This window comes from Aptenodytes patagonicus, chromosome Z (assembly GCF_965638725.1).
Source record: "Aptenodytes patagonicus chromosome Z, bAptPat1.pri.cur, whole genome shotgun sequence".
NCBI lineage: Eukaryota > Metazoa > Chordata > Aves > Sphenisciformes > Spheniscidae > Aptenodytes > Aptenodytes patagonicus.
The window spans coordinates 68,874,985-68,897,662 of NC_134982.1; the positions used below are offsets into that span (position 1 = coordinate 68,874,985).

General features: G+C 38.6%; 1 protein-coding gene across 2 annotated transcripts in view; it reads right to left on the reverse strand.

The window, feature by feature from the left end:
• The window catches only part of SNCAIP (synuclein alpha interacting protein), a 97,569-nt gene that overhangs the window by 20,802 nt on the left and 54,089 nt on the right, over positions 1 to 22,678 (reverse strand). For both annotated transcript variants that reach the window (XM_076362826.1, XM_076362827.1), the window contains exons 4-7: positions 13,306 to 14,165; positions 11,446 to 11,625; positions 8,294 to 8,407; positions 2,868 to 2,993 (exon numbers count right to left, since the gene is read on the reverse strand). In XM_076362826.1, coding sequence (XP_076218941.1) covers positions 2,868 to 2,993; positions 8,294 to 8,407; positions 11,446 to 11,625; positions 13,306 to 14,165 — 1,280 coding nt within the window. The remainder of the gene's footprint in view (positions 1 to 2,867; positions 2,994 to 8,293; positions 8,408 to 11,445; positions 11,626 to 13,305; positions 14,166 to 22,678) is intronic.

Sequence of the window (22,678 nt, forward strand, 5' to 3'; positions counted from 1 at the left end):
TTACTCACAGCACTAGCAGAGAACCCCAGCCTGCTGCTGAAGAACTGTCCAGGTTGTAAGCATGACATTTGAGTTACCTCTGGGACTTGAATCCAGAGTGTTGTAAGGGCAAAAGAAGTTCTGTCAGGCTGGCCGCAAGACATCCAATAACTGAAGCAAGAATTGAGACCAAACCTTCACTCTTTCTGATCTGTTTGTGATAATCAGTGTTATGTGCTGTTTGCTTTACTGGAGAACCTAGAATAGGACCTAAATGTTCTCAGCAATGTTCAGACACACATTGCTCATAGCACTTTGGAAAAAATTCTGAACAAAACCATAATGCATCCAAAAACTACAGCATCGTTAACATTACACATACAGATGCAGAAGATGAATTGCATGGCTGAGCTCTTGGTTGACTTATCCAAGCAGAGCTGGTAAGCCACTGAGGATTGGAGTGGCCTTGTTGACTCAGAACAGCAGGCACAGAGACCTCTACATCTGCTGACGGAAAAGAGGAATGGTGGTCTGTCTGGTTTGCTAAATCTATACAGAAAGGAAACTTATGAACAGTCTTGCGCTGCATCTCATGTCCATAAATTTGGTATAATTTGCCAGTAAAGAAAATCAAGAAGGGAGAGTTATGACCCTGCAGAAAGCAATCTTACCGTCTGGAACATGATAGGAGTGTCACCTGCTCTTAACCACAGTGAATGAGCAGGCTGGGGAATCACTGACAGCTTGTGACCCTCCATCTTTTGTACTGCTACTTATCATCTCCCTGCCTCCTTTATCACTTCTTTCTTTTTACCAGATCATTCACTGTACATTGTTTTAATTTAGACTATAAGCTCACTGGGCAGAGGGCTTATTTTGTTTCACAGGACAACAAAGTATCAACTGCACTTAAGACTGTGAGGTGTTAATGAGGTGACATTACTAACATTGTATATTTTTGTTGTCATTAGTTATTTTCATGATTTATTTCTCATGGCTTCACGTCAACACAAAACACTTGTTGATCTGTGTGTTTATCTACAACAAAATAATCTTGAAAATTCTAAGCCATTTATTAAGTTTCATTCTTCACAGGGAAAGCAGGGCTATTCTCTTTTTGGTTTAGTTTTATCCATGAAAAAATGCCTGCAGATGTCACCACTCTGTTCAAAATCACCTACTCTCATTTCTCCTTCAAATGCATTGTAGGTCTTGGTAAGGCACTGTTGAGTTAGCAACCCTAAGCACACACCCTACCACAATGGTGCTCCCCACTAGTAAATCATAAGCATTTCTTCTATCAACTTTTTTCCAACTGATCATAGCAATTGTCTACAATACAATAATAAAACCACTAGATTTAGCATGAATGTGATGATTTGTTGATTTTATTCTCGTAAGGGTTTGTACAGGGTCCGTTCCTGACATCTTTAAAAGGAACACATGTCCCATCAATGAGAAAATGCAGAGATGGTCGTGTCCTCCAAATCTATTTGACTGTGTTCTTTTCAAGTCTATTCATTCAGCTCAAATGTCACCTGTTTTTCTTTTTTTATTGTGTGAGACTCTCAAACTGGCTTTTATGGAGTTATGCCCTCTCTGAGTCCAGATATATAAATAGACTGCTACAATAATAATAAGCATCTGTAGATTCAACATAACAGTGTGCACAAATATATTTAGCTCTCTGAAGAGGTTAGCTAACAATAACTGGCTAGCTGTATTTCTTTTAGGGTTGAACAAATACAAATCTTCTGTATTTGCAGTGGCCTAAGAGGTGCTGTGGATCAGTTCATGTGTGGTAACAGGATTAACATGTTTACTGATATATATCTGAGTCCTTAGACTCTGAGAAGTACTACTCCTTCTTAGACATGTTTTCCTCCCCTACTTGACTTGATCACTTTGATGTCTATTTCTTGCCTTTCTGCCATGTGGTTATTCTTTTATCTATTCTTCTCCAATGACTAAAAAATCTGTTTCTCAAATACCTTTCTGCAGTCTCCTGGAATAATTTTATTATTATTTCTTCTCCAAACAGCTTTCACTCAAAGTGACGACAACACCAAATACTGAAAAGTACTCCTGTGACTAATGGTTCTAGTAACTTTGACGGACAGAGGGTACATCTGCAATTCAACGCAAAGTTGAGATGCTTCACCTAGCCATGCAGTTCAACCCTACAGCTTTTTTGGTATGTCTGCATTGAACACTGATACTGTACAGAGGTATCCAAACTGGTTTATTCAGATCTGGCTCCCAAAAGTACTGTAGCTGTGCAAGCATTCTCAGCAGGACAAATTACTCTTTTCAGCAGCTCTATACAACACAACTATATTGCTTTCAGTGGCCAGGCTGATTCATTGAGAATTAGTTAGAAATGACGGTCACGCTGCATTGTTTAGCATAGATACATTCAAAGATTAGAAGTCTGGAAAGGATGGTTTACTCAAGGTGGAAATCCTTCAACATAGAAGAAACTTATCTGTTAGACTTCCCCTAAGCCGAAGAGCTACAACTACTCATTGGAAAAAAAAACAGAAGGAAAATATCAGAACCGTAAGAAGAGTACTCATATCTACACTGGCTGCCCTTTTGTAACATAAAAACACACACATTAGCTGCTTATGTATAAACAATATAATCACGCTTTCTTTTTGCAATACAACAATTACTTTAGGCTAACAATAGTGTAATTGAGAATAGAATCCAAAAACCAGAGCTTTTCAGTATTTCAGTCTGAGTCCTACTGGTTTAAAGTTCTTCCTTCTAGTATATTTTAATGTACCAATAATTATTCCCACTTGTAAGATCTCCTATATTCATTTGAATGGTTGTTGTCATTCAAGTTTGATGTAAAAAGGTTTCTGATACAGCTATCACTCTACCTGTATGCATCCCAGATAGCCATGTTGAGCAGCTATGTGAACAGCAGTATTTCCATCCTGGTCAACTTCATCCAGTGAAATCCCTTGTTCTTGCATAAACTGAAGAAGCCACAGAAGGATTTTCTCCTAAGGGGAGGGGCAAAGTGATGTCACAAAAGATAAGAAATAGTGAAAAGAGAAATGTACTAGAGGAATATTGGTACTGTCATCTGTTACTAATACTGTCCAATAATTCCTTGTTTTCAGTCTCTCTTAACTTTGTAGAACTTAGTGTATCATGGGTCTGTCTCTTTCCCTCCCCCGCCGCAAGGAAATAAGCTGAAATACTTTGTTTTATAAAAAGACATAATAGGAAAAATATGAGTTCTGTAACACATTCTGAGAAATTGTACATTAAAAAGCATGCATGCCTGTATGTTGGAGAGGAGACCTGAGGCAGAACAGCCTGTGTGTCAGTCTGAAAATCAGCTTGTGAAATTTGGTGACACTTCACAAGCCTTTTTGGAAAACTGAAACAGGAGTATCTGCAGATCACAGAGCTGAGCAGTTAGATTCTTCAAATCTATCATCATGCCCCAGCTCTGGGCTCTTGTGCAAGAGGAGAAGCAACACAACTAAAACCAGGAAATCTCTCTATCCTGAGCTCTTAGTGTATTGACTAATGGACCGTTTGTATGTGCCTGCATGTTGGGAAGGACAAACTTGCAAGGGAAAGTCTGGAAGCCAATACTGAGGTGCCAACTTAATTCTTTTTAACATGGCTTTTTGTGTGTGTATGCAAGTGTAATACACATTATATGGGAATTCTTTCCTAACAATGGAGAGTTTATATACATGCACTAAGCTTATTTTATTTCTTATTTTCCCCAGCAGCTTTATTTGGAAAAATCTTCTTCCCTCTAGGAACCTTCCATGCCTCTCCAGATTAAATTTCATTGTGCCCTGTTGAATGTGATACATATTGAAAATCTAGAATAAATCTATAGACTACATTAAAAAATGAGGTCCGTTAAAGGATAGCTGACTACACCTGTACTCCCAGTTTTTGCATCTGAATAGCTGAAAAGAATAAATTAGTTTCTAGGTTAAAACTTTTTTATTTAAACATGTATTTTTTTATTATCTTCCATTGATATCTATCATGTGTTATACTGGCTAGAAGCTCTAGTTCAAAAGGGCTTTGTAGATTCTAGTGTTGGTGAGGCAAACACCAATGGACAGACTTAACCTGCAGCACTTCAGTAGCTTCAGTGATACATAAGTACATAATCGCACACAGTTAGATATGTGGGTCTGTAAGAGTGAAGTGTACCTAAATAAAACAATACTGAAAGCATGTCTAGGACTCTGAGCAGTAATGAGGTAGGAAAGAGAAAGAATAAAAATGAGGAAAGGAAATTCTAGCTAGGAACTTTGGGTATAAATCTCTTTTTTTGTATAAAAGTACCACAGAAACTTTAATGTCAAGGAACAGGAGACGGTTCCTCAGACTCTTTTAGGTCTCCTCCAAACGATTCTGCCCATTCAAGCACCTGGATCTCTGTGTACTGCTTCAGAGGGCTAGTCTGTCTGGAACTTGTCTTCTTTATATTTCCACTTTAACAGCAGTTTTGTTTTTATTACAGAGTGAAGGAATAGGTATTTTTACTTCTCCTTGGCTGAATGCCCAATACAGCTGACAGCCAGCATGGAGAGATGACTTCAGATCACATATCCCTTTTAAAATAGTTTTGAGCAATTTCTCAAGATGCCTGTGGTGTTGGCCAGCAGTGAAGAAGGATTACACTACTCCTATGAATTGCCCTTATGTTTTAATAATTAAAAGAAAAATATTTTAGCAAAACTCCTCTGCAGAATTGGAAGACAACTATGGCTTTGAAATTATATATTTCTTTGGAACATAATAGGGACCAGAATGTTAAGCATGTTCTGTAATTTTATAATCACAATCAGCGTGGAGCAAATGATGGTTTCTAGTCATTTATCTTATCAACACGGAAATCAAGTGCCTGGATGGCTAAATGCAATCATCTGTACTCAGGACTGTCTGTGCATCAACTGTTCACAGGCACAAAGCCAGAGGCCTACTCAAACAGTTTGTGTTTCTCTCAAATGGCTATGTTTTTTAACAAATGTATCCTTGGGAAAAAAAAAGAAAACAAGAATTTTCTTCACTTACATCTAGGAAAAATGAAAACATCATAAATCAAAACATCTCATATATCACTTTAGTAAGACTCACATTATGTATTTGGAAGAAAAGTGTTCTTAGGAATAGGTTTATAATCATCAACTCAATTTATTCAGACAAAATGAAGGATAATAAGAAAATTCATGAGATTAAGATAATGGAAAATAATCACATATTTGTTATGTAACAGAAACTGATAAATACTGACAAATTATTCAGTATATCTGCTAATTTTAAAACCTACAACGGTCTTATGTTGTAGCAGTGGTTAACATCCCTCTGGCATATTCTAGACCTACAATAATTCAAACCTCCCTAAAAAAAGATTCTGGGAAAATGTCACAATACATAATTTCTGTTTTGGGACAGGGTGCAGACTTTGGCTCCATCAGCTGGCTTTTGGAGCAGAAAGAACAACTAACAAAGACCATTTAAATCATTAAATGGACTACAAATGGAAGGATTAGCATGGTGAAGAGTACTGACTCCACAGCTAATCCTAGCCACATCACTCAGTATTAATTAAATAAGCTGCCCTTCCCAGTATCCCTCCACAGTAGAGGAGCAGAAGTGAGTGAAAACAACACATTTTCCTTGCAAAAATGACATTGGACAAGAAGGCAAATATCCTGAGGTGCAAAAAAGGTGTGTTGTTAGGCATTTGCGTACCTGAATGTCACCACTCCTCCCCGCTGCACTCTCCAGCACTACACCACTGCCAAGCGGTGCACAGAACCCCTTCTAGGTCCTCAGTCATGCTGTAGTTCTGGTTCCCCGAAGTCCCCGTAGGCTCTCTGGAGCTCACAGGCAACAGACCCTTGGCATTCCCCACCCTCTGCCTCTTACCTGTGCAGTCCATGCTACCACAGCATCCATGTTGGAAAGAAATTACAGCCCTGTGAAGCTCTTAGTCAGGACCTACTATGTGAACCTAGGAGGACTGCACCACCATCTCCTTCCTGTCACATGGTGTCTGTGCCAGACACAGCTGGTACACAATCTGCCATGTACCCATGACTTATGCCTGGCATGGAGAGGCCTGCCAACAACCACGGTTGCTTCTTGCATAATCCTATGCTTAAAGAAGCCCCTGGTAGGAGGTATGCTGACCAGGCTACAGCTTGACTTTAAGCTCTTCTCCTCTTCCATCAGATGAACTTACACGGCCCCTCTCTCTCTGGACAAATATAATACTGTTGAGATGTCTTTGGAGTCAGGCCATGACTGTGGCTTGATGACCTTTGACATAGGAGCTTTGCTACGAACTCCCTTTTGCTGCCCATTCTAAATGATATTTATTGAAGAAAAATATAGTGCGCATGCCTAATGCCTGGGGAAACAATGGATGGACTGACTCTTTTAGAAAATGATTCAATAACAGGTCTTCCTTGTAAAAATATTACTCTTGTAATTCTGCCAAGACCAGTGTTTACATGGATTATCTCTCGTGTAAGTAATGGTAAAATAGATTAAAGCTTCGAGGATAGCGCCAACTACACATTTGAATTTCTCAAAGTTTTTTTCTTCTTAACACAGTTGGTAAGATAGTCTGGCATCCCTTCAGCCTCAACATTCCCTCATGTTTGCAAGATGTTTATGGATAATAATAAAAAAAAAAAATTGACATTACATGTGAACTTTCTTTGGCATTCAGCTAACTAAGAAAATTTGGCAGCAATTTATATATCACCTTTTTAAATTTCACGGGTGGCTGATTGTAGCTGGTGTTTCTTAACTGGTAGAGCTTCCGTCCTGCTCTGAAAAGAATCTAGATAAAGTGTGCCAGATCTGCTCCTGGCAGTAGACAGCATAGCTCACTGAAAAAAAAACAAAGCTTCACTGGATTTAGTTTGTATAAGTATCTTTAGAGATGAGGACAAAATTAGGCTAATCGATTGAAGATACGAATGTAAGTTCACATGAAACTTTCTCTTCCAAACTTTTTCTTCCCAGTAGCAAACATGCCTGTCTTGAATCCAGTTCTGATCTGGCTCCCAGCCTCCCTATATTCAGTGCTAGGTTTACAGGCCAAACTTGCTACGGAAAGCAGGACACAATCAATCGGTATATCCAGCAGGGTCCTAACTTGCATCAGTAACATCTGTGTAGTAGGTGAGTGGAGAAAAGACAATGGAGGTCTTTGCACAGCTTGAAAACAAGGGTGTCTGTGTGCCTATGGAAACAGCAGGAGAAAGGGTAGACTTCCAGCTCCACAGCCTTCCAAACTTGCTCCCTCTCTTTCCCTCCCCCTCCAGTAAATCCATGCTTGGACAGGATCAGTTAACAGCAGAAACGCACCACAATAATTGTATGGCATTGCATGAGACAACCACACTTGTACAGGAAAGAAGAATAATTCTCCTAGTGGTTACATTTTGCTTGTTCTCTCTTAACAAGTAAGAGAAAAAAAGCATTAGCACAAAAATAGTGGGTTTTCTGCATTTATCCTTGATGTCTGTTGAAGAAACTGGGTGATAAAGTGGTCCATCTGCCAAAGAGATTAGAGAAGAATAACTGATCACTATTCCTTGTGTAGATGATCCTGGAGAAGGTCCTTTCAAAAGGGGTTATTGCAAGGTCTACTTAGGAAAAACAGACTTTGTGGGAAGAGAATGTGGTGCGATTAAGTGGTATATGTTTCTCCAGACATTAGCAAAGCACCGAAATGCTGCCCTTCTGTGGTTTCTCATCATTAGATTTATAGATAAGTTAGGTGTGGAACAGGATTGGTTTACAACATATTTTTAGATGTAATTCTCAATAAAACTGGCTAGAGCTAGACAGATGATGTTCAAGTTTCACCACACTTCACTGCCAATATACTGAATTCCTAAATTGTCACAATTTGCCAAAATTTTTTGAGATTAGTCTCTCCTGGAAAGAGAATGTGAACTATCCCAAAATGTTTGATGATTTTCTGATGTGTCCTAGGAGTCCCCTAGGGATCATGACAGCTAACCTCCCTAGATGTTCTTGGGATTAATACGTTGGCCTAATATGCCAGCTAATCTTCTCCTAGCCATTACTTAAAGCTTAAAAAAAAAAAAGAAAAAAAATACTTAAGAGGGAAAATACTGAAAAAACCACACAGATTAAGTGGGAAAAGATTTTGCTATATTTGAACTAATTAAGAACACCTGTAATTAAAAGCCACAAAATGATAAAGATACTTTAAATTGGAATTCTTGTATGAGCATCTAAATAATCTAGTTGAAAAAGTAAATGAAAGTCATACCTGGCCATAGCAACCTGCATAATGAATAAGGCTTGGGTGGTCTTTTGAGCAACTTAATTCTGCAATAGCTTCTGTTTCGCTCACCATCCACCGAACGCACTCCAGCTGACCATTCTAAACAAATTAAAACAAAAATTTAAATTCCATCTCTTTCATTGCTAAACACATCTACAAACAGGGAAAAGCTTATCAGAATTACTAAAATGTTATGAAATTCCAGTTTGTTTGAAAATGTGTTCTTTTATCTGCCCTCATGTAATACGCTTGTTTATCTTGCTGTCCTGGATCAATTATAGTTTGGCTATTGATTATAGCGAAATAGGCAACATGAAAATGGCAGTCAAATAGTATTACATACACAATCTGGCCCCTACTCTCAGATTGTTCAGAGCAAAACCACAGTTCTGTTTCCATCACTTGTACAGCAAGGCTCAATGACTGAATGATTTGCTGGAGCAGAGTGAACAGTTTCCCTAAAAACTCAAGTCTTCATTGATCACTAATTAAATGCATGCTTCCTAAGTTATTCCTATGTGTGTAATCCTGTTGCAGATAGGACCTATCTGTAATAGAAACCATTCAAACACAAACAAGGAGGTGGTTCTTGCCCTGAACACCTTTTACAGCCTGGTCTCAAGATTCCCAAGCTGCTATGCACACTCCCAGTAGTTTGCAAGTTACTGTGAGGTGGGATGTAGATGCTGTGGAAACAGATGAACATTTTCTTCAGAGCATGCTTGCGGCCCAGTGTAAAGGCAAGAGTTTTAACAGCTTCTCTTGCTGCAGCCCCTTTTCAGCGATGGTACCTTGGTAAATGCTGTTTGGCATGACCTACATTCCGGACTGCTCTTACTTCATTTTCCAACTGTCATGTTCATAAAGGCTATTATATTCTTTATAGCTGAAACAAGTATTTCAATTGCTCAGTCAAAACCTCACAGAGGTCAACATACATAACATAAAAAGCTGTTTGTGTGCATAAAATGGAAACGGCTATCATGAGAAGGAAAGAAATATCCATTGCAAGTTTCAGTTTTATTTTTATAAAAACAAGAAGAATGTAATAAATATTAACCCATTTAAAATTATATGGGAGAAAGAAATATTGGAATAAAATTAATTTGATATTTGTCTTATTCCTTCCATATGTAATGTAGGTATATAAAAACAAAAATGCACACTATTTTACTTTAGTTACTTTCCTCTATTTCTCTCAATTTCAGTAATGAAATAAAACAATGAAACTACTTGTATTCTTTTTATTATGCTAGAAAAATCCTCGTCGTCATCATATTTGGGTTCAAATATTAGTAAGCATGACTAACAATTTTTTATTTTGTTTTCCTTTGTATCGCAACAGAGTAAAATATTTTTGTATTTTTAAAATTAAGGTAAAGAATTAATAAAATTAAGTACCTGCTAAATAAGATAATTTTGCTAATGTGGAAAGGATTTCTCCACAGTTAGTTAAAATAAACTATCAATATGACAGTGCGACTGGCCATAACATACTGCTCCATTTTCACTCTCTAGCCCATAGCTCAAGGTCAGAAAGAGGACTTAAATCAAAAGAATTCATTTTAATTAATTCATTCCTTACTGAGAAATGTTATGCATTATCACTAAATTGTTGAAATTCACTTCCATGGAAATTTATGTTCCTGCATACAAGTTTTCTTCCGTTCTCATAGTCACCATTCTTGTGGAACATAGGTTCACATCCCACATGGTGTAACATTATGGGAGTTACAATGGTATAAAGTAAGAGCAAGAAGAATAAAGTCCATTCTATCAGTGTGCAAAAACACTTTGGGAGTAAGGATCAAGAGCTACAAAGTTTAGTTATGCCAGATTACTTTAAGGCTCTCACAAAACTTTGCAATGATCCAGAACAAGTCCAGCCATGCAGGTCATCATTAGAAACACTTGGGCCTAAGCACCCTCACTTACATGAAGGAGTCCATTACATTTACACACTTCTCTGTGAATGTCAAAGCATGCTCAAGTATTATAGAAACTAAAGGAAACAATTATTAAAAAAGCCAACCTTTTGGAGAAAAAGACAAAAGGTTTTATTGGCTTATAAACACATTATATACCTAGGTTGAAAAAACAAGAAAGAAAACGATTTGCAATTAAAATTGTAAGACTTTAAATTGGCAGACTGTAACTATTCAGTGTGGACACGGGCTGAGGTATTGAAGCTAAATACCTTACTTTTATAATAGCACTTCATTAATGCATTTAATTTTCTATTCATATGCCTTGTCCCAGAAAAATAAAAAAAAATCAACCCTGAAACCTGCAGCAGGGCCCTGGGTCATTGAAATGACATCTCAAAGATGCAAACCTGCAGGTTGGAATCCAGCAGTCCTCTGACAGTTTCTAAAGTTTTCCCAAGAAGCAAATAACAATAAAACCCCAGAAGAAACAGAAACTTTTGTATTATATTTCACCCCTTTCCTTGTTTCTTCTTAAGGTACTTAGTGGCTAAAAGAATGGCATTCAACCATTCAATCTCCCTTACTAAAGAACCAGAATCAGTATGGATAAATTATCAGCCTTCCTGTACAGCACTATGTTTTATTTTAGCGCAGCAATATCAATAATTTTCACATTTTCCTACATAATAGGTTTTCCATTAATTTTTGCAGTTTCTGACAGGTTGTTCTGTAACATGTACATTTTAACTTTGATTCAATTGCCTAGCAATTGTTCTAGGCAACCAAGAAGTTTCACCTCCAGATGTGGGTCAGAGGTTTGTTATGCTTTGTAAACATGTTCTCACAGTTATCTTACAAGATTATACCCGTGTTTGTAAAAAGAACCAAAAAACTGTTACGCTCTCTAAAGAAACAACTGAGCCTGAGTTAAATGAAAGTTCCATAAAATATAACAATTTTTTTCAGAGTTGTGAATGTATATGCATTGACAACAACGTATAAAATGTCAGTGTTATACAGCTGATACTGTATCCTGCATAGTAATCCATTTTTATTTCCTTCTGTGGTACCAGCCAACAGTTCTTTCTGCTCTCACTTAAGAAAACGCTTGAAAAATAACATCCTGCTGGATGTATTACTTACTGCCATCACAGAAAGAAACTAAATGACCTTTATGTCACATTACAGTAGAGACAGAGACTAAGCTACCTTTATTGCTAATCCAGCTGGAGTTAGCTGCTCAATGTTTCGTTCATTCAAACAGTCTTCACCCATCAAAGAAGTGAGATGCTGCAGGCATTCTGCGTGTCCCTTTGATGCTGCTACATGCAACAGATTGTTGTCACATTCATCATGGATCTTATCCAGATTATCTGCTGCTAAATGTGGCTGTTAAAAAAGGCATTATGTTAGTTACAACTAAGGATAAAAAGATACACAGAACATTAAGCCTCACAGCCCAATATACAAGCCAATATACAAAACAAAGATGTTTCCCCATAGGCATGTTCTTTTATAACTCAAACCCAGGAGCTTTTCATTTCACTATACAGAACCTGGCTACTATTAGCAAAAGGATAAAGGCGAGATGCTCACTGGCTTGATTCACTGTGTAGTTTCTCTCCTTCTCATGTAATTGTCATACAACAGTGCAAGATCTTGAGTAGCTTTAAGTCTTTGTACTAGTTTGATCAATGAAGTAGTTGCAAAAATACGCACATTTTCATAATTTCTGTCTATTTTGCAGTTGGTTTCTCTCCTTTTTCTTTTTTTTTGGGGGGGTGGCATTATAGTAATGAGTAATTGAGCGGAAAACATCCATGACTCCTAAAAAAAGTTCCTGATTAATTTTGCTCATCACAAAAGTGGCAGCTTCTGTTAAGCACAGTGTAAAATGTAGTTAAAACACATGACAGAAGACTTCTATTTGGTAGCTTGTTTCCATGAAAAAACTGGTTATTTACCTGAAGTACTACACAACCATGACTTAATACATTATTTCTGCCCAAATCTAATTTTGAGAAAAAACAATTGGATTGAGAAACTCCAGAAGGAAAACGGAAGAAGGAAGACAAAGTTAAGGAGTAGCGATGATAAGTTCCTAGAGTTGCGCAGACCTGTTAGAGTACTGTTTGATGAGTCTACTTTATTCAGAGGTTTCTACCTGTTTGGAAAAAATATGCATTTTCTTTCCATCTATGTACCTATGATGACCTCTTTTTTTCCCCCCAATTCCTATTTCGAGGTGAATTTAATTTGCTTTTATTTCTTACTGAGCCATCTAATATTATCTTCTGCCTATGTCTAGTCTTTGAATATCTGCCTTTGTTCTTGCTGCTATGTTAACAGCGTGCCTTTGTGCTTGAGCTAGACTGGTAAACAGAAGCTAAACAAAAATCTAACAAGAACAGTTCTTACACATGCACTGTGCCTCCACCAGCCATTCTGAGTGGAGATCACATGGTTTGCACCATTGTGTTAACTTGCATCTATTTACTTTGGAAACCATCATTGATAGTGCCTGATCACAGTGCTAGAATTTACTAAAAAACTTCATATGGGTCAGAGGCCAATGAGGCTTTAGAGAAAGCTCCTGCCTGAGAATGCTGCTGCAACAAGACAGCATAAACACTCCCAAAAACTAATCAGAATACAACAGAAGTCCCTCTGTTCCCATCATCAGCCTCTAAATAATAACTGAGGTAAACCAGCAATAATTGAACAAAGTGACCCACAGATGTTGTGAAAGGCAAAACTCGATTAAGATTTAAATTCGATATTTAAATGATCTCCATAGTTAAAACGCCTGCCTTCTATACGATTTTGGTGTACTGTATAAACTAGCAATCTTGGCCATGTTTACATAAAACTAGTGTCTTGGTTTTGCTACATATTTGATTTAAAGATTAAAACTTTCCATTTGGAAGCCCATATGCTCAATTTCTAAGGAGCGTACAAGATAAAAAGGGCAGCGGTTCAAAAGACGCACTTCATCAGCTTTGCTGGCTTAATAAACCACATCACAGATCACCCTTATTCCATGTGTTTTACGAAAAAGATGATACTTACCAGTAAAGATATTTGGCCTTCCTTTACAATGTTTAAGATGCTCTTAATTTTTTTCACCTCTTCGCTCCTCTCTTCTGGGCCCCCCGAACTGCTCCAGTTCATACTCAGTTCCTCTAGTTGCTTGCTTTCTGCCACTGCCGTCTGCAGGTGGAAAGTCCTCAGGTGGCAGTTTGGCATAGTCTTCTCAGTTTTGTGAGCATGAGGATCAACAAATGTCCTGCTGAGGAAGCCCTTGCCCTGGGCTTCAGATTCATGGACTGAGCTACACTTAACTAAAGGCTGGGAAAGCTCTAATTCTTCTGTTAAATGCTTGTGCTGATCAAGGACAATGGGCTGCGTTTTTCTCAGCTGAGAGGCTTTCACAGGAGACAGCACACAGAACTGCGTCCCGCCAGCAGGCGAGCTCTCTGTGCTCCCTGCAGAGCAGGTCTTGCCACTAAGACCATTCACTGTGGAACATACACCCAAAAGTTTTTTCTCAGGAGCTACCTTTGTAAAAGGAACAAGTTGCTGGCTTGATTTAATATAAGGCACATCCAAAATTTCATCCATATCCAGGTCATAATGCTCCAGCTCCCCAAGCAGAACAGCAGGCTCGATGTTTTTGCTTTCAAGGCTCTCTCCTCCTGGGCTCTGGTCATCATTTGGAGGTGCAGATTGAGAATCGCTGCCTTTCTGATATTCTCCCTTCTGGTTCTTCTGGTCATCACTTTCATTGTTCTCAGAGCTTTCTGGCTGGTGCTTTAATGGGGAAACCCTCTTCACTGGTCTGAATTTATTGCATACATCTGCAATTCCTGTTGGTTTCTGTGCATTTCCGATAAGAGTTGAGACTCCACAGTTCCAGCTGCTGCTGGAAACTAGAGAAATAGAGGAATGTGATTTAGAAGTGATTACTACCAGACGTGTGACATAATACAGCATGCTTTAAAGATATACCTGTCCAAACACCGGAAACAAAAATTCATGGTAACATGCCACATTCATATCTAAGCAGATTTAATGGCATCTCTATCAAAACAGCTGAAGAATTTGACACTCCAGAAAAGAAACTTTCTTCAAACAGGACATACATTGTAATCACTTAGAAATAAAGTAATTTTAATCAAGTAATGGACGTCAATAAGAGCCTAGCAGCGTTTACAGTGGTCCTGCCCAACTATGCTAGTTTGCACTCTGCTTTTTTTTATTGCACAGAGATGCATCACAAGAGTAGAATGATTTTCTGGGAGGTCAACAAAAGGGTTAGTGAATACTTTTTAGTGGATTTGTTTTAAGAACAGTAACAACAATTTAATTTTTAAGGCCTATTATCTCTGGGAGATGTATTTTTCATACAAGAACTGGAAATTCGTATGAACAGTGACAGAGCTGGGACTGTTCAGCCTGGAGAAGGCAGGATCAGGAGGAATCTTATCCTTGTGTATAATTCCATGATGGGAAGCAATGAAGAAGAGGGAGCAAGGCTCTTCTCCATGATGCCCACTGACAGGACAAGAGGCAATGGGCACAAAGTTCCCTACACATGAAATTCCATCTGAACACAAGAAAACACTTCCTTACTGTGAGGCTGGTCAAACACTGGCACAGGTTGCCCAGAGACATTGTGGAGGCTCCACCTGTGGAGATACTCAAAATCTGACTGGACATTCCTGGACTTAACCTGCTGTAGTTGACCCTGCTTAAGCAGGGCCGTTGGACTAGATGATCTCAAGTGGTCGCTGCCAACCTAAACAATTTTGTGATTCTCTGATTTGAAAATTAAGCCTACTTATTCAGGTATGATGTTTCCTTTTCCACTCCTCCTCTGTATGCTGGGCTTCTCTGTCAAACATCCCATCCCTTGTATATATAACCTGTATATATACACACACACACGCACGCACACGTGTGTATATAGCTCTGGACCTTCCAGACCACTATTTCAGTGCACTGCAGGATATGGAGTTTGACCAGTGAATATGACTTGCAGAGAAGAAAGGGAGCTCAAGGCACCTGAACTCTTAACCCTACTGAACTTGAACGCAATCCTACTGAACTTGAACTCTTTCACACAGTCCCAGCTGGTGATATTTATGATCTCCATAATCAGTGGAACTCTGGCAAAGAGTTTTCCTTATTTTGTTATTTTCAGTTCAGGGACAGCACTAAAACCACTAAAGCCTTTAGGCAGTTTCTATGCCCCTTTTAATGTACACTAAGAGTTAATGCACTCTGAAAGTCAAGAATACTATTTAAACAAAGCAGATTTATTACACATGCTAACTGCGTATCAGTGGGATCTAATTTGTGGTCAAAACACACAATTTGCCATGAACACCTTCCTAAGGAAACATATATATACACTTTCAGTGCAACATTAATGTCTGAAGTGAAAGATTAGTATAGCTTAGTAGTTACGGATGTCTGAAAATTACCTTAATACTTTTGGAAGCGCTTAAGAATATATTTCCGAAGAAGAAATAAAAATAATAATAATCAAAAGGCCTGTAACTTAGTGGGCCAATACAAAGAACGCACTGTACTGACTTATTTATGTATTGTATAAGATTCTAGGTTCAAAGGCCTACACTTTTATGTTGGTTTTATTTACATGTGAAATTTTTTCCAAGTGATACAGGGAAATGGATACCATATGTTTCCCAGCTGTTTTGTTCTGACAGGAACTATTAAGCACTCAGTATGGAAATGAATTCTGTCTGAGTTTTATGAAAACACTGCTTTCAACGCAGGGGTCTAGACAGAGGAAAAGGCATCAACATTTTGTTTGTCGTCACTTTATCTAAGCTTATATTTATTTTGTTGCTTAGCTTCCTCCACTTTCTAACCTTAATAACATGCATTTACATAAACTGCTGATGATAAAATTGTAAAATCGGACACTGCAAAGAAGCAATGACCTTTGTTACAAATCTGTCTTGGATCATTGTGAAGTCATGTATTTCTCCTTTCTTTCATTACAGTTAGAGCGGAGTAAGGTACTTCCTTTTTTTCATAGTTTTTCTTCCCAACATCTCTTTACACACACTGTTTTTCCAGAAAACAAACTGGAACACCGAGAACAGTTAGCAATATTTTTACTGACTTATGAACTTATTCTTCACGTATCTGTGATGATGAATTTACACTGCATTTAATGAAGGATTAGAATATAGCATTTAACCACATAGCAGTAGGGAAGAAAGCAAGTCAGACTGGTAGACACAATCCTTCTTTGTGCTATTTTCTACTTGCATGCTGTACAGGCTGTATCAGTGCTTAGGCAGTTACAGCATGGTTTCCCCCTACACAACACTGAAACCATAGGCCAGAGTGGACCAGAGCATGGCTTGAATCTCTTCCATTCTGTTTTCAGATGCTTGTTCCCTGAAGAAGAAAAAGCAAGTGCTGCCTATGTCCTCCAAAGCAACAGCATAGCAGGAGTTATGTCAGTAGTCTTCAACAGCTGCTCCAAGGGAAAAGCCTCTTGCTCATCTCTCCACACTTAGGAATTCAGGCAGGGGCCATCAGAAGTCTGGGTCAATAAATACTGTTTGATTCTTTTATAAACGACAGTAAAGGATGGTCTGAGTTTAAGGCAGGGGACTAGAATGTGGAGCAGCTAACTTGATTCCAGAATCTGACAAATAATTCCGGTAGAATCTTGGATAAGCCATATCTCTTCTGTGCACCAGTATCTCAAATGTAAAAAGGTGTTGACAAATTTTTTTTTCCAACTATGTTGTCAAAATTATTTCTTTAACTTTTATTCACTAATACGAGAGATTGGATGATGCCGTTGTATTGCTGAAGTAAAAAGAGAGAACAGAAAAACTGGGGAGACTTCATTCACATCAGTAAAGAAGTGTCGTGCTGCCTGATAGACCTGAGGTGCCAAAGCATTTCCTTGGCACTAAAGAAAATAGTATCTGATGAAAAACTACAAGGGTCAAATTTGCAAAAGTAGTTCTTCACCATATGTTGTGCTCTATGCTGTTCCTGAGGAAGAGAAAATGCAAAATGTGAGTAAAGAGGTCTGTAGGCTTATTTATAGTTTCACTTTATTTAATTAATTAATTGATTGATTGATTGATTTATAGATGTCCTAGAACTACTGGGGGCCAATAATTAGGAAAGGGGACACTTAGGAAGCAACTTCTCTTGCAATTTAATAACTTCATCAGGTTTTATTTTAGGAATCAAAATTTACCTTCAGCTTTCTAAAAAAGATCCTTATAACATGTTTCCAGTTGGAAGCATATGTTGACTTCAGAGCCTTTTTCAACATCATCTTTGTATCTAGGGCATGGGGAGGTGAGAGGGGGAGTTTTATCTGGTATGTGAGTATCTGTAGAATTACAGGGTAACTATATGAGTTTCGTCCAACCATCAAGACTACCTCATGCACAGATGAAACTTTACCCTTGCGACACGCAGTTTCTGTGATACTTACAATCTAATGCCAAACATCAGAATACCTTTAAATTGTCCCGAGTGTAATGAAAATAACAAAGAACTCAGCTTTTACTTCAGCTCTATAAGGAAACTACTACTGAAATTCATTGCTGTGTGTGCAAGAGCCTGTCTCCTTGGCATATGGGTACAGTAACATTCTTTAAATTATGATGGCTTCATGAAGTTTACAGCACTGGTGACACAAATAGGAGGTGGCAAAAGGCTGTGTATCACACATCACTACTATTACAAAACAAACTGACTGTACTGCAGAGTGGTATTTGTAGATGTTGCTATGCCAGATCTTCATGAACCCAGAATGACTCACATTCAAAGAGCACTGACTGACTGAGGAAATGGTCAAACTCCTAACAGTGTGTATCTGTCACCATCACCATGGACTCATTTAGGTTTATGCTTTGACCAATGTTCTGTAGTCATGAATGTTGCTGTTGAACAGCTGGGACATACAACAGGCAGTGGTGCAGGCAAGCAGGATCTGAGTCATTTGCAGATCAGTTGGCAATTGAGTCCATGTGGCTCTACTAGGTCACTTGACACCTACACACCGGTTTAACAGGAATGAAAAAGAGTATCAATTCACTCCTGTTCTTCCGTAGGTGGCAACCAGTGATCCCCATTGCTATGCTACATCCCTCAATGAAATCCTTGAGCCTTTTTAGCTTGCTATCTCTGTTCCTTCTCAGGATGGAGAGCAGTATCTTATAGTCAACTGCATTGAACCACTGTCCAGGAGAAAAACTTGATGACTTCCCTTTATCCAAATGGTTATCAGTCATCAATGCCATTAATGCTTCCGCCTAAGGACCTGACCTTCATCCAGACTGTGCTAACTCTAAATTCTCTGTATTTCAACCTTTCTTTTCTATGAACTCCATACCTGTGCAGTCACAATCCACAGTAAAACTGTGAATAATAGAGAACAATATGCTGCTTGGGCCCTGGAGCTGATAGTCCTGGACTATGGTAAGACTATCTGGTGATTTTATCATGCCTAATAGATCTTTCAATGGTCTATGAACCTCTGAGGTTGAATCACGGTTATTTCTTGCGGACAAAGAAATAGGAGCACTATGGTTACTTCCCTAATAACACTTCCCCAAAGTAACTTGGTTGCAATGTTCTTTATTGCAGCATTCATTTGGAGAATAGGTCCTTGAACAATCCGGTGTAACTGGAATCGCTCTGACCACAGGGAGGTGGACAAGATGGCCTTCAGAAGTGCCTTCTGTCTTAAGTTATGCTATGATGAAGAGGTAACCACCCTGAAAGAATGACGCCTGCCTGCAGGTAGTAGCAAGACTGGAAACAAAGTGCACAACTGACAAAGAAACAAGAGAAGACACTGTCTGGGGGCTTTTACCTCAAGACCTTGTCAGCATGTACTTGGAAACTCCCAGTACACAATACTGGGAGGTACTCTCTAGCCTTGCTGACCACACAACAAGAAGCTTCTTTACCATTTAGGCTTCAATTGTTTACCCTCTGAAAAGGGTAAAGAGGAGGACCTTGGGAATTACTGACCAGTCAGCCTCACCTTTGTGCCTGCGAAGATTGTGGAACAGATCCTCCTGAAAGCTATGTGAAGGCATATGGATGACAGAGAGGTGAGTAGGGACAGCCAATGTGGCTTTACCAAGACAAAATCATGCCTGACTAATCTTAGTGACCTTCTGCAATGGAGTGACTGCATCAGTGGACAAGGGAAGAGCTAGTGATGTCATCTATCTTGAATTCTGTAAGGCCTTTGACATGGTCCCCCACAACATTCTTGCCTCTAATTTGGAGAGATAGGTTTGATGGGTGGACTATTTGATGGAAAAGGAATTGGCTGGATGGCCATGTCCAAAGAGTTGCAGTCAAGAGCTCAATGTCCAAATGGCGATTAGTAACAAGTGGTGTTCCTCAGGGGTTTGTATTGGGACTGGTACTGTTCAATATCTTTATTAATGACGTAGACAGTGGGATTGAGTGCACCCTCAGCAAATTTGCAGATGACACCAAGTTGAGTGGTGCAGTTAGTCCACTTGAGGGAAGAGATGCTATCCAGATGGACCTTGACCAGGCTTGAGGACTGGGCCCATATGAACCTCATGAAGTTCAACAAGGCCAAGTGAAAGGTCTTGCACCCTTACTGTGAGGGTGGTGAGACACTGGAACAGGTTGCCCAGAGAAGTTGTGGATGCCTCATCCCTGGACGTGTTCAAAGGTCAAACTGGATGGAGCTTTGAGCAACCTGATCTAGTGAAAGATGTCCCTGCCCATGGCAGGAGTGTTGGAACTAGATGATCTTTGAAGGTCCCTCCCAACCAAAACCATTCTAGGATTCTGTGATTCCATAAATGACAACAAACTCTGTTAGGTTGACTCTGTTGCTACCAAAGGATGAACACATTCAAACGAATTTCCTTTAGCTGAAACCCTTCCTCCTTGCTTTAAAAATTCCCTTACTGTGGAGTTTACTCCACTTTCCATCATCAACATTAAGGAACCCTGGGATTAGTATTGACAACTGCCCATACCTATTAAATATTTTTTTTAATGCAGTATTTCACCATATTGCTCATGTACTATATAATCATTTGGGGGCCTGCAGTAAGTATATACAAAGTTTCACATTTGGAATTTTACTGTCCTCTGAAAGAAATCCCTGATCTTCTTCCTTGTGATATCACTTCAGCAGAGACTCTTGAATCAATTAAGACTTGTACTCATTCCAGGTCCATTTAGAGCACTATGATTCTGACTTTGTATGCAGACACCGAGGTGTTGTCTACCCTAGGGAAACTTTCAGAAAATTCCTCATGTTTGTTAACACCAATTTATCTCCAACACTGGCAGCAATATTGGGGCTCCAAGAAATAGAGGAAGGGATGTCCCTTACATATCAACAGACAATCAAAATCAGTTCTGAATATCTGTTTACTGTTTTATTAATATCACTGAAATAATATTTAACAATTTTAACTGAAGGTGGCACTGTTTTACAGTTTTAATATATTAATAACTTCCAGGAGTACATTTCAGGGTTCTTTAACGTAAGCTCTGTAGCATGAGAACCTGTATTAAAGAACAACCCTGCACAGATAAGAACAGAGAGGGTTTGTTCTCATTTAAGTGGAATTCGAAGCCACTCTAAAGAAGAAAGGATAAACAGAGTAAATAATAGTTCATCCTTTTAAATAACAATGCATCTTTTCCAGGTAATTCAAACATTAATACGAGCCTCAGTGAATGAATAAGTTTTCTTATCTTGGCTTGAGGAAGAACACTACAAAAACTGTCATTTCTAAAGTAGATAATATAGAAGAAGCAAAGAAATTTTCAAAATTAATAAATTTGGTTTATCCTTGTCCAGACTGATCTAAGGATGTAAAAGGGAGGTAGCAAATAAAGTTCTACTGAAAAATCAGAAGAGGTCATTCTGGCACAAAATGAGTAAAACAGGAAGAGGGAGGATGTGAAAACGAGGTAGGAAAAGAGCTTATATATAGCTATCACAAGTGTCACTGCATAGTAATTATTGTTTTTTTCTGAGAAAATTCTTCAGTATTCTATCAAGGAATTATCCAATCAATTCTGTATTGTTTCAGAGTTATTTACCTGGGAGGTATTTGGAGCACAACAGACTCTGTGAATTTAATGCCATATAACACTGCCTCCAAATCAAATTTTACTTTAATTTCTCTTATAGCTAAAAAACTACCAAAAGCTTGAGACAGAAACTGTGTGCAATTTTATATTCACTGGTTTCTTTCTTTTTCTCAAGTAGGAAACTAATCTGCTGAATAATTTTGTTCATGACAGTTACTGTGGGAATGAATAAAGTGGTGCAGAAGGATAACTGCTGGAGATTAAAGATGAACTTGCTTTTATCAACCTGTGAATAAAGATCTAGAGTAGGATATTGTCTTCATTTGAGACATACATTTAATGACAACCAAAAGCCCTCATAGCTGACAGAATATACTTCAACAACGATATGGCTCAGTGAAGCTTGTTGAACACAGATGTCTTGAACCATTTGCTCAAATAGCCTTAGAAAATCTGCCCAGAAAGAAAGCAACCAATTTCATGCTTAATAACAAAAGCATAAAGGACTGATTTCTGTTTCAATTCCTCATTCTACATTAGACAATGCCAGAAATCAATGGGCAGGCTGGCTAACGCTTCATTTCAGAAAACTGAGTTAGCCAGATCCATTTTTAAACTACAATCTTCAATTTTCTATCATTGAAGAAGAACAATGCCCATCTTAGTAGCTATTGTGCTTGCTAGAAAGATCATGCTCTTGAAGCATGATGGTAGAGAAAACAATTATCCTTAATCACTCTTTATTGTGGATAAACCAGGATTTGCCCTACACCTTTTCTCCAGTCCCATATATCTTTTACCTTGTAATCTGGGGGTGCTGACACACATACTTTGGCTCTAAGGATCCCTTGGAATTTCCCTGAGTCAGAATTCCCTAAATACAAGTAAGGACACAGAGGAGTCAGGACTGAGACTGTACTGACTGCATGACTTTCATGCACGTCTTGCAAAAGGGTGAGGAAGGAACCACGGGACCTTCCCACTGGTACAGATCACTGGCCAGTGCTGTCCAATACAGGGAGGTGACAGTGGGAATTCAGGGAGGAAAAACTACACGTAGAGAAATCCTTTCTCAGACTTTCTAATCTCTCCTTGTCCAAACAAGCAATTTGAGCAAAAGTTACAGGCAGGCAGAAATAGTTAAAAAAAAAAAGGTCTATGTGAAATGCTTGAGAAAGCACACTGACTGGTAAACACTGGTATGTTTGCCTAGGATTAACAGTGCTTAGAGCAATTTGAAAACAATGTAACCAAACACTTTCATATGTTACTAACATATTATTCAATGTTTACATGAACTGGGGAAAGAAAATGGGATTTACAG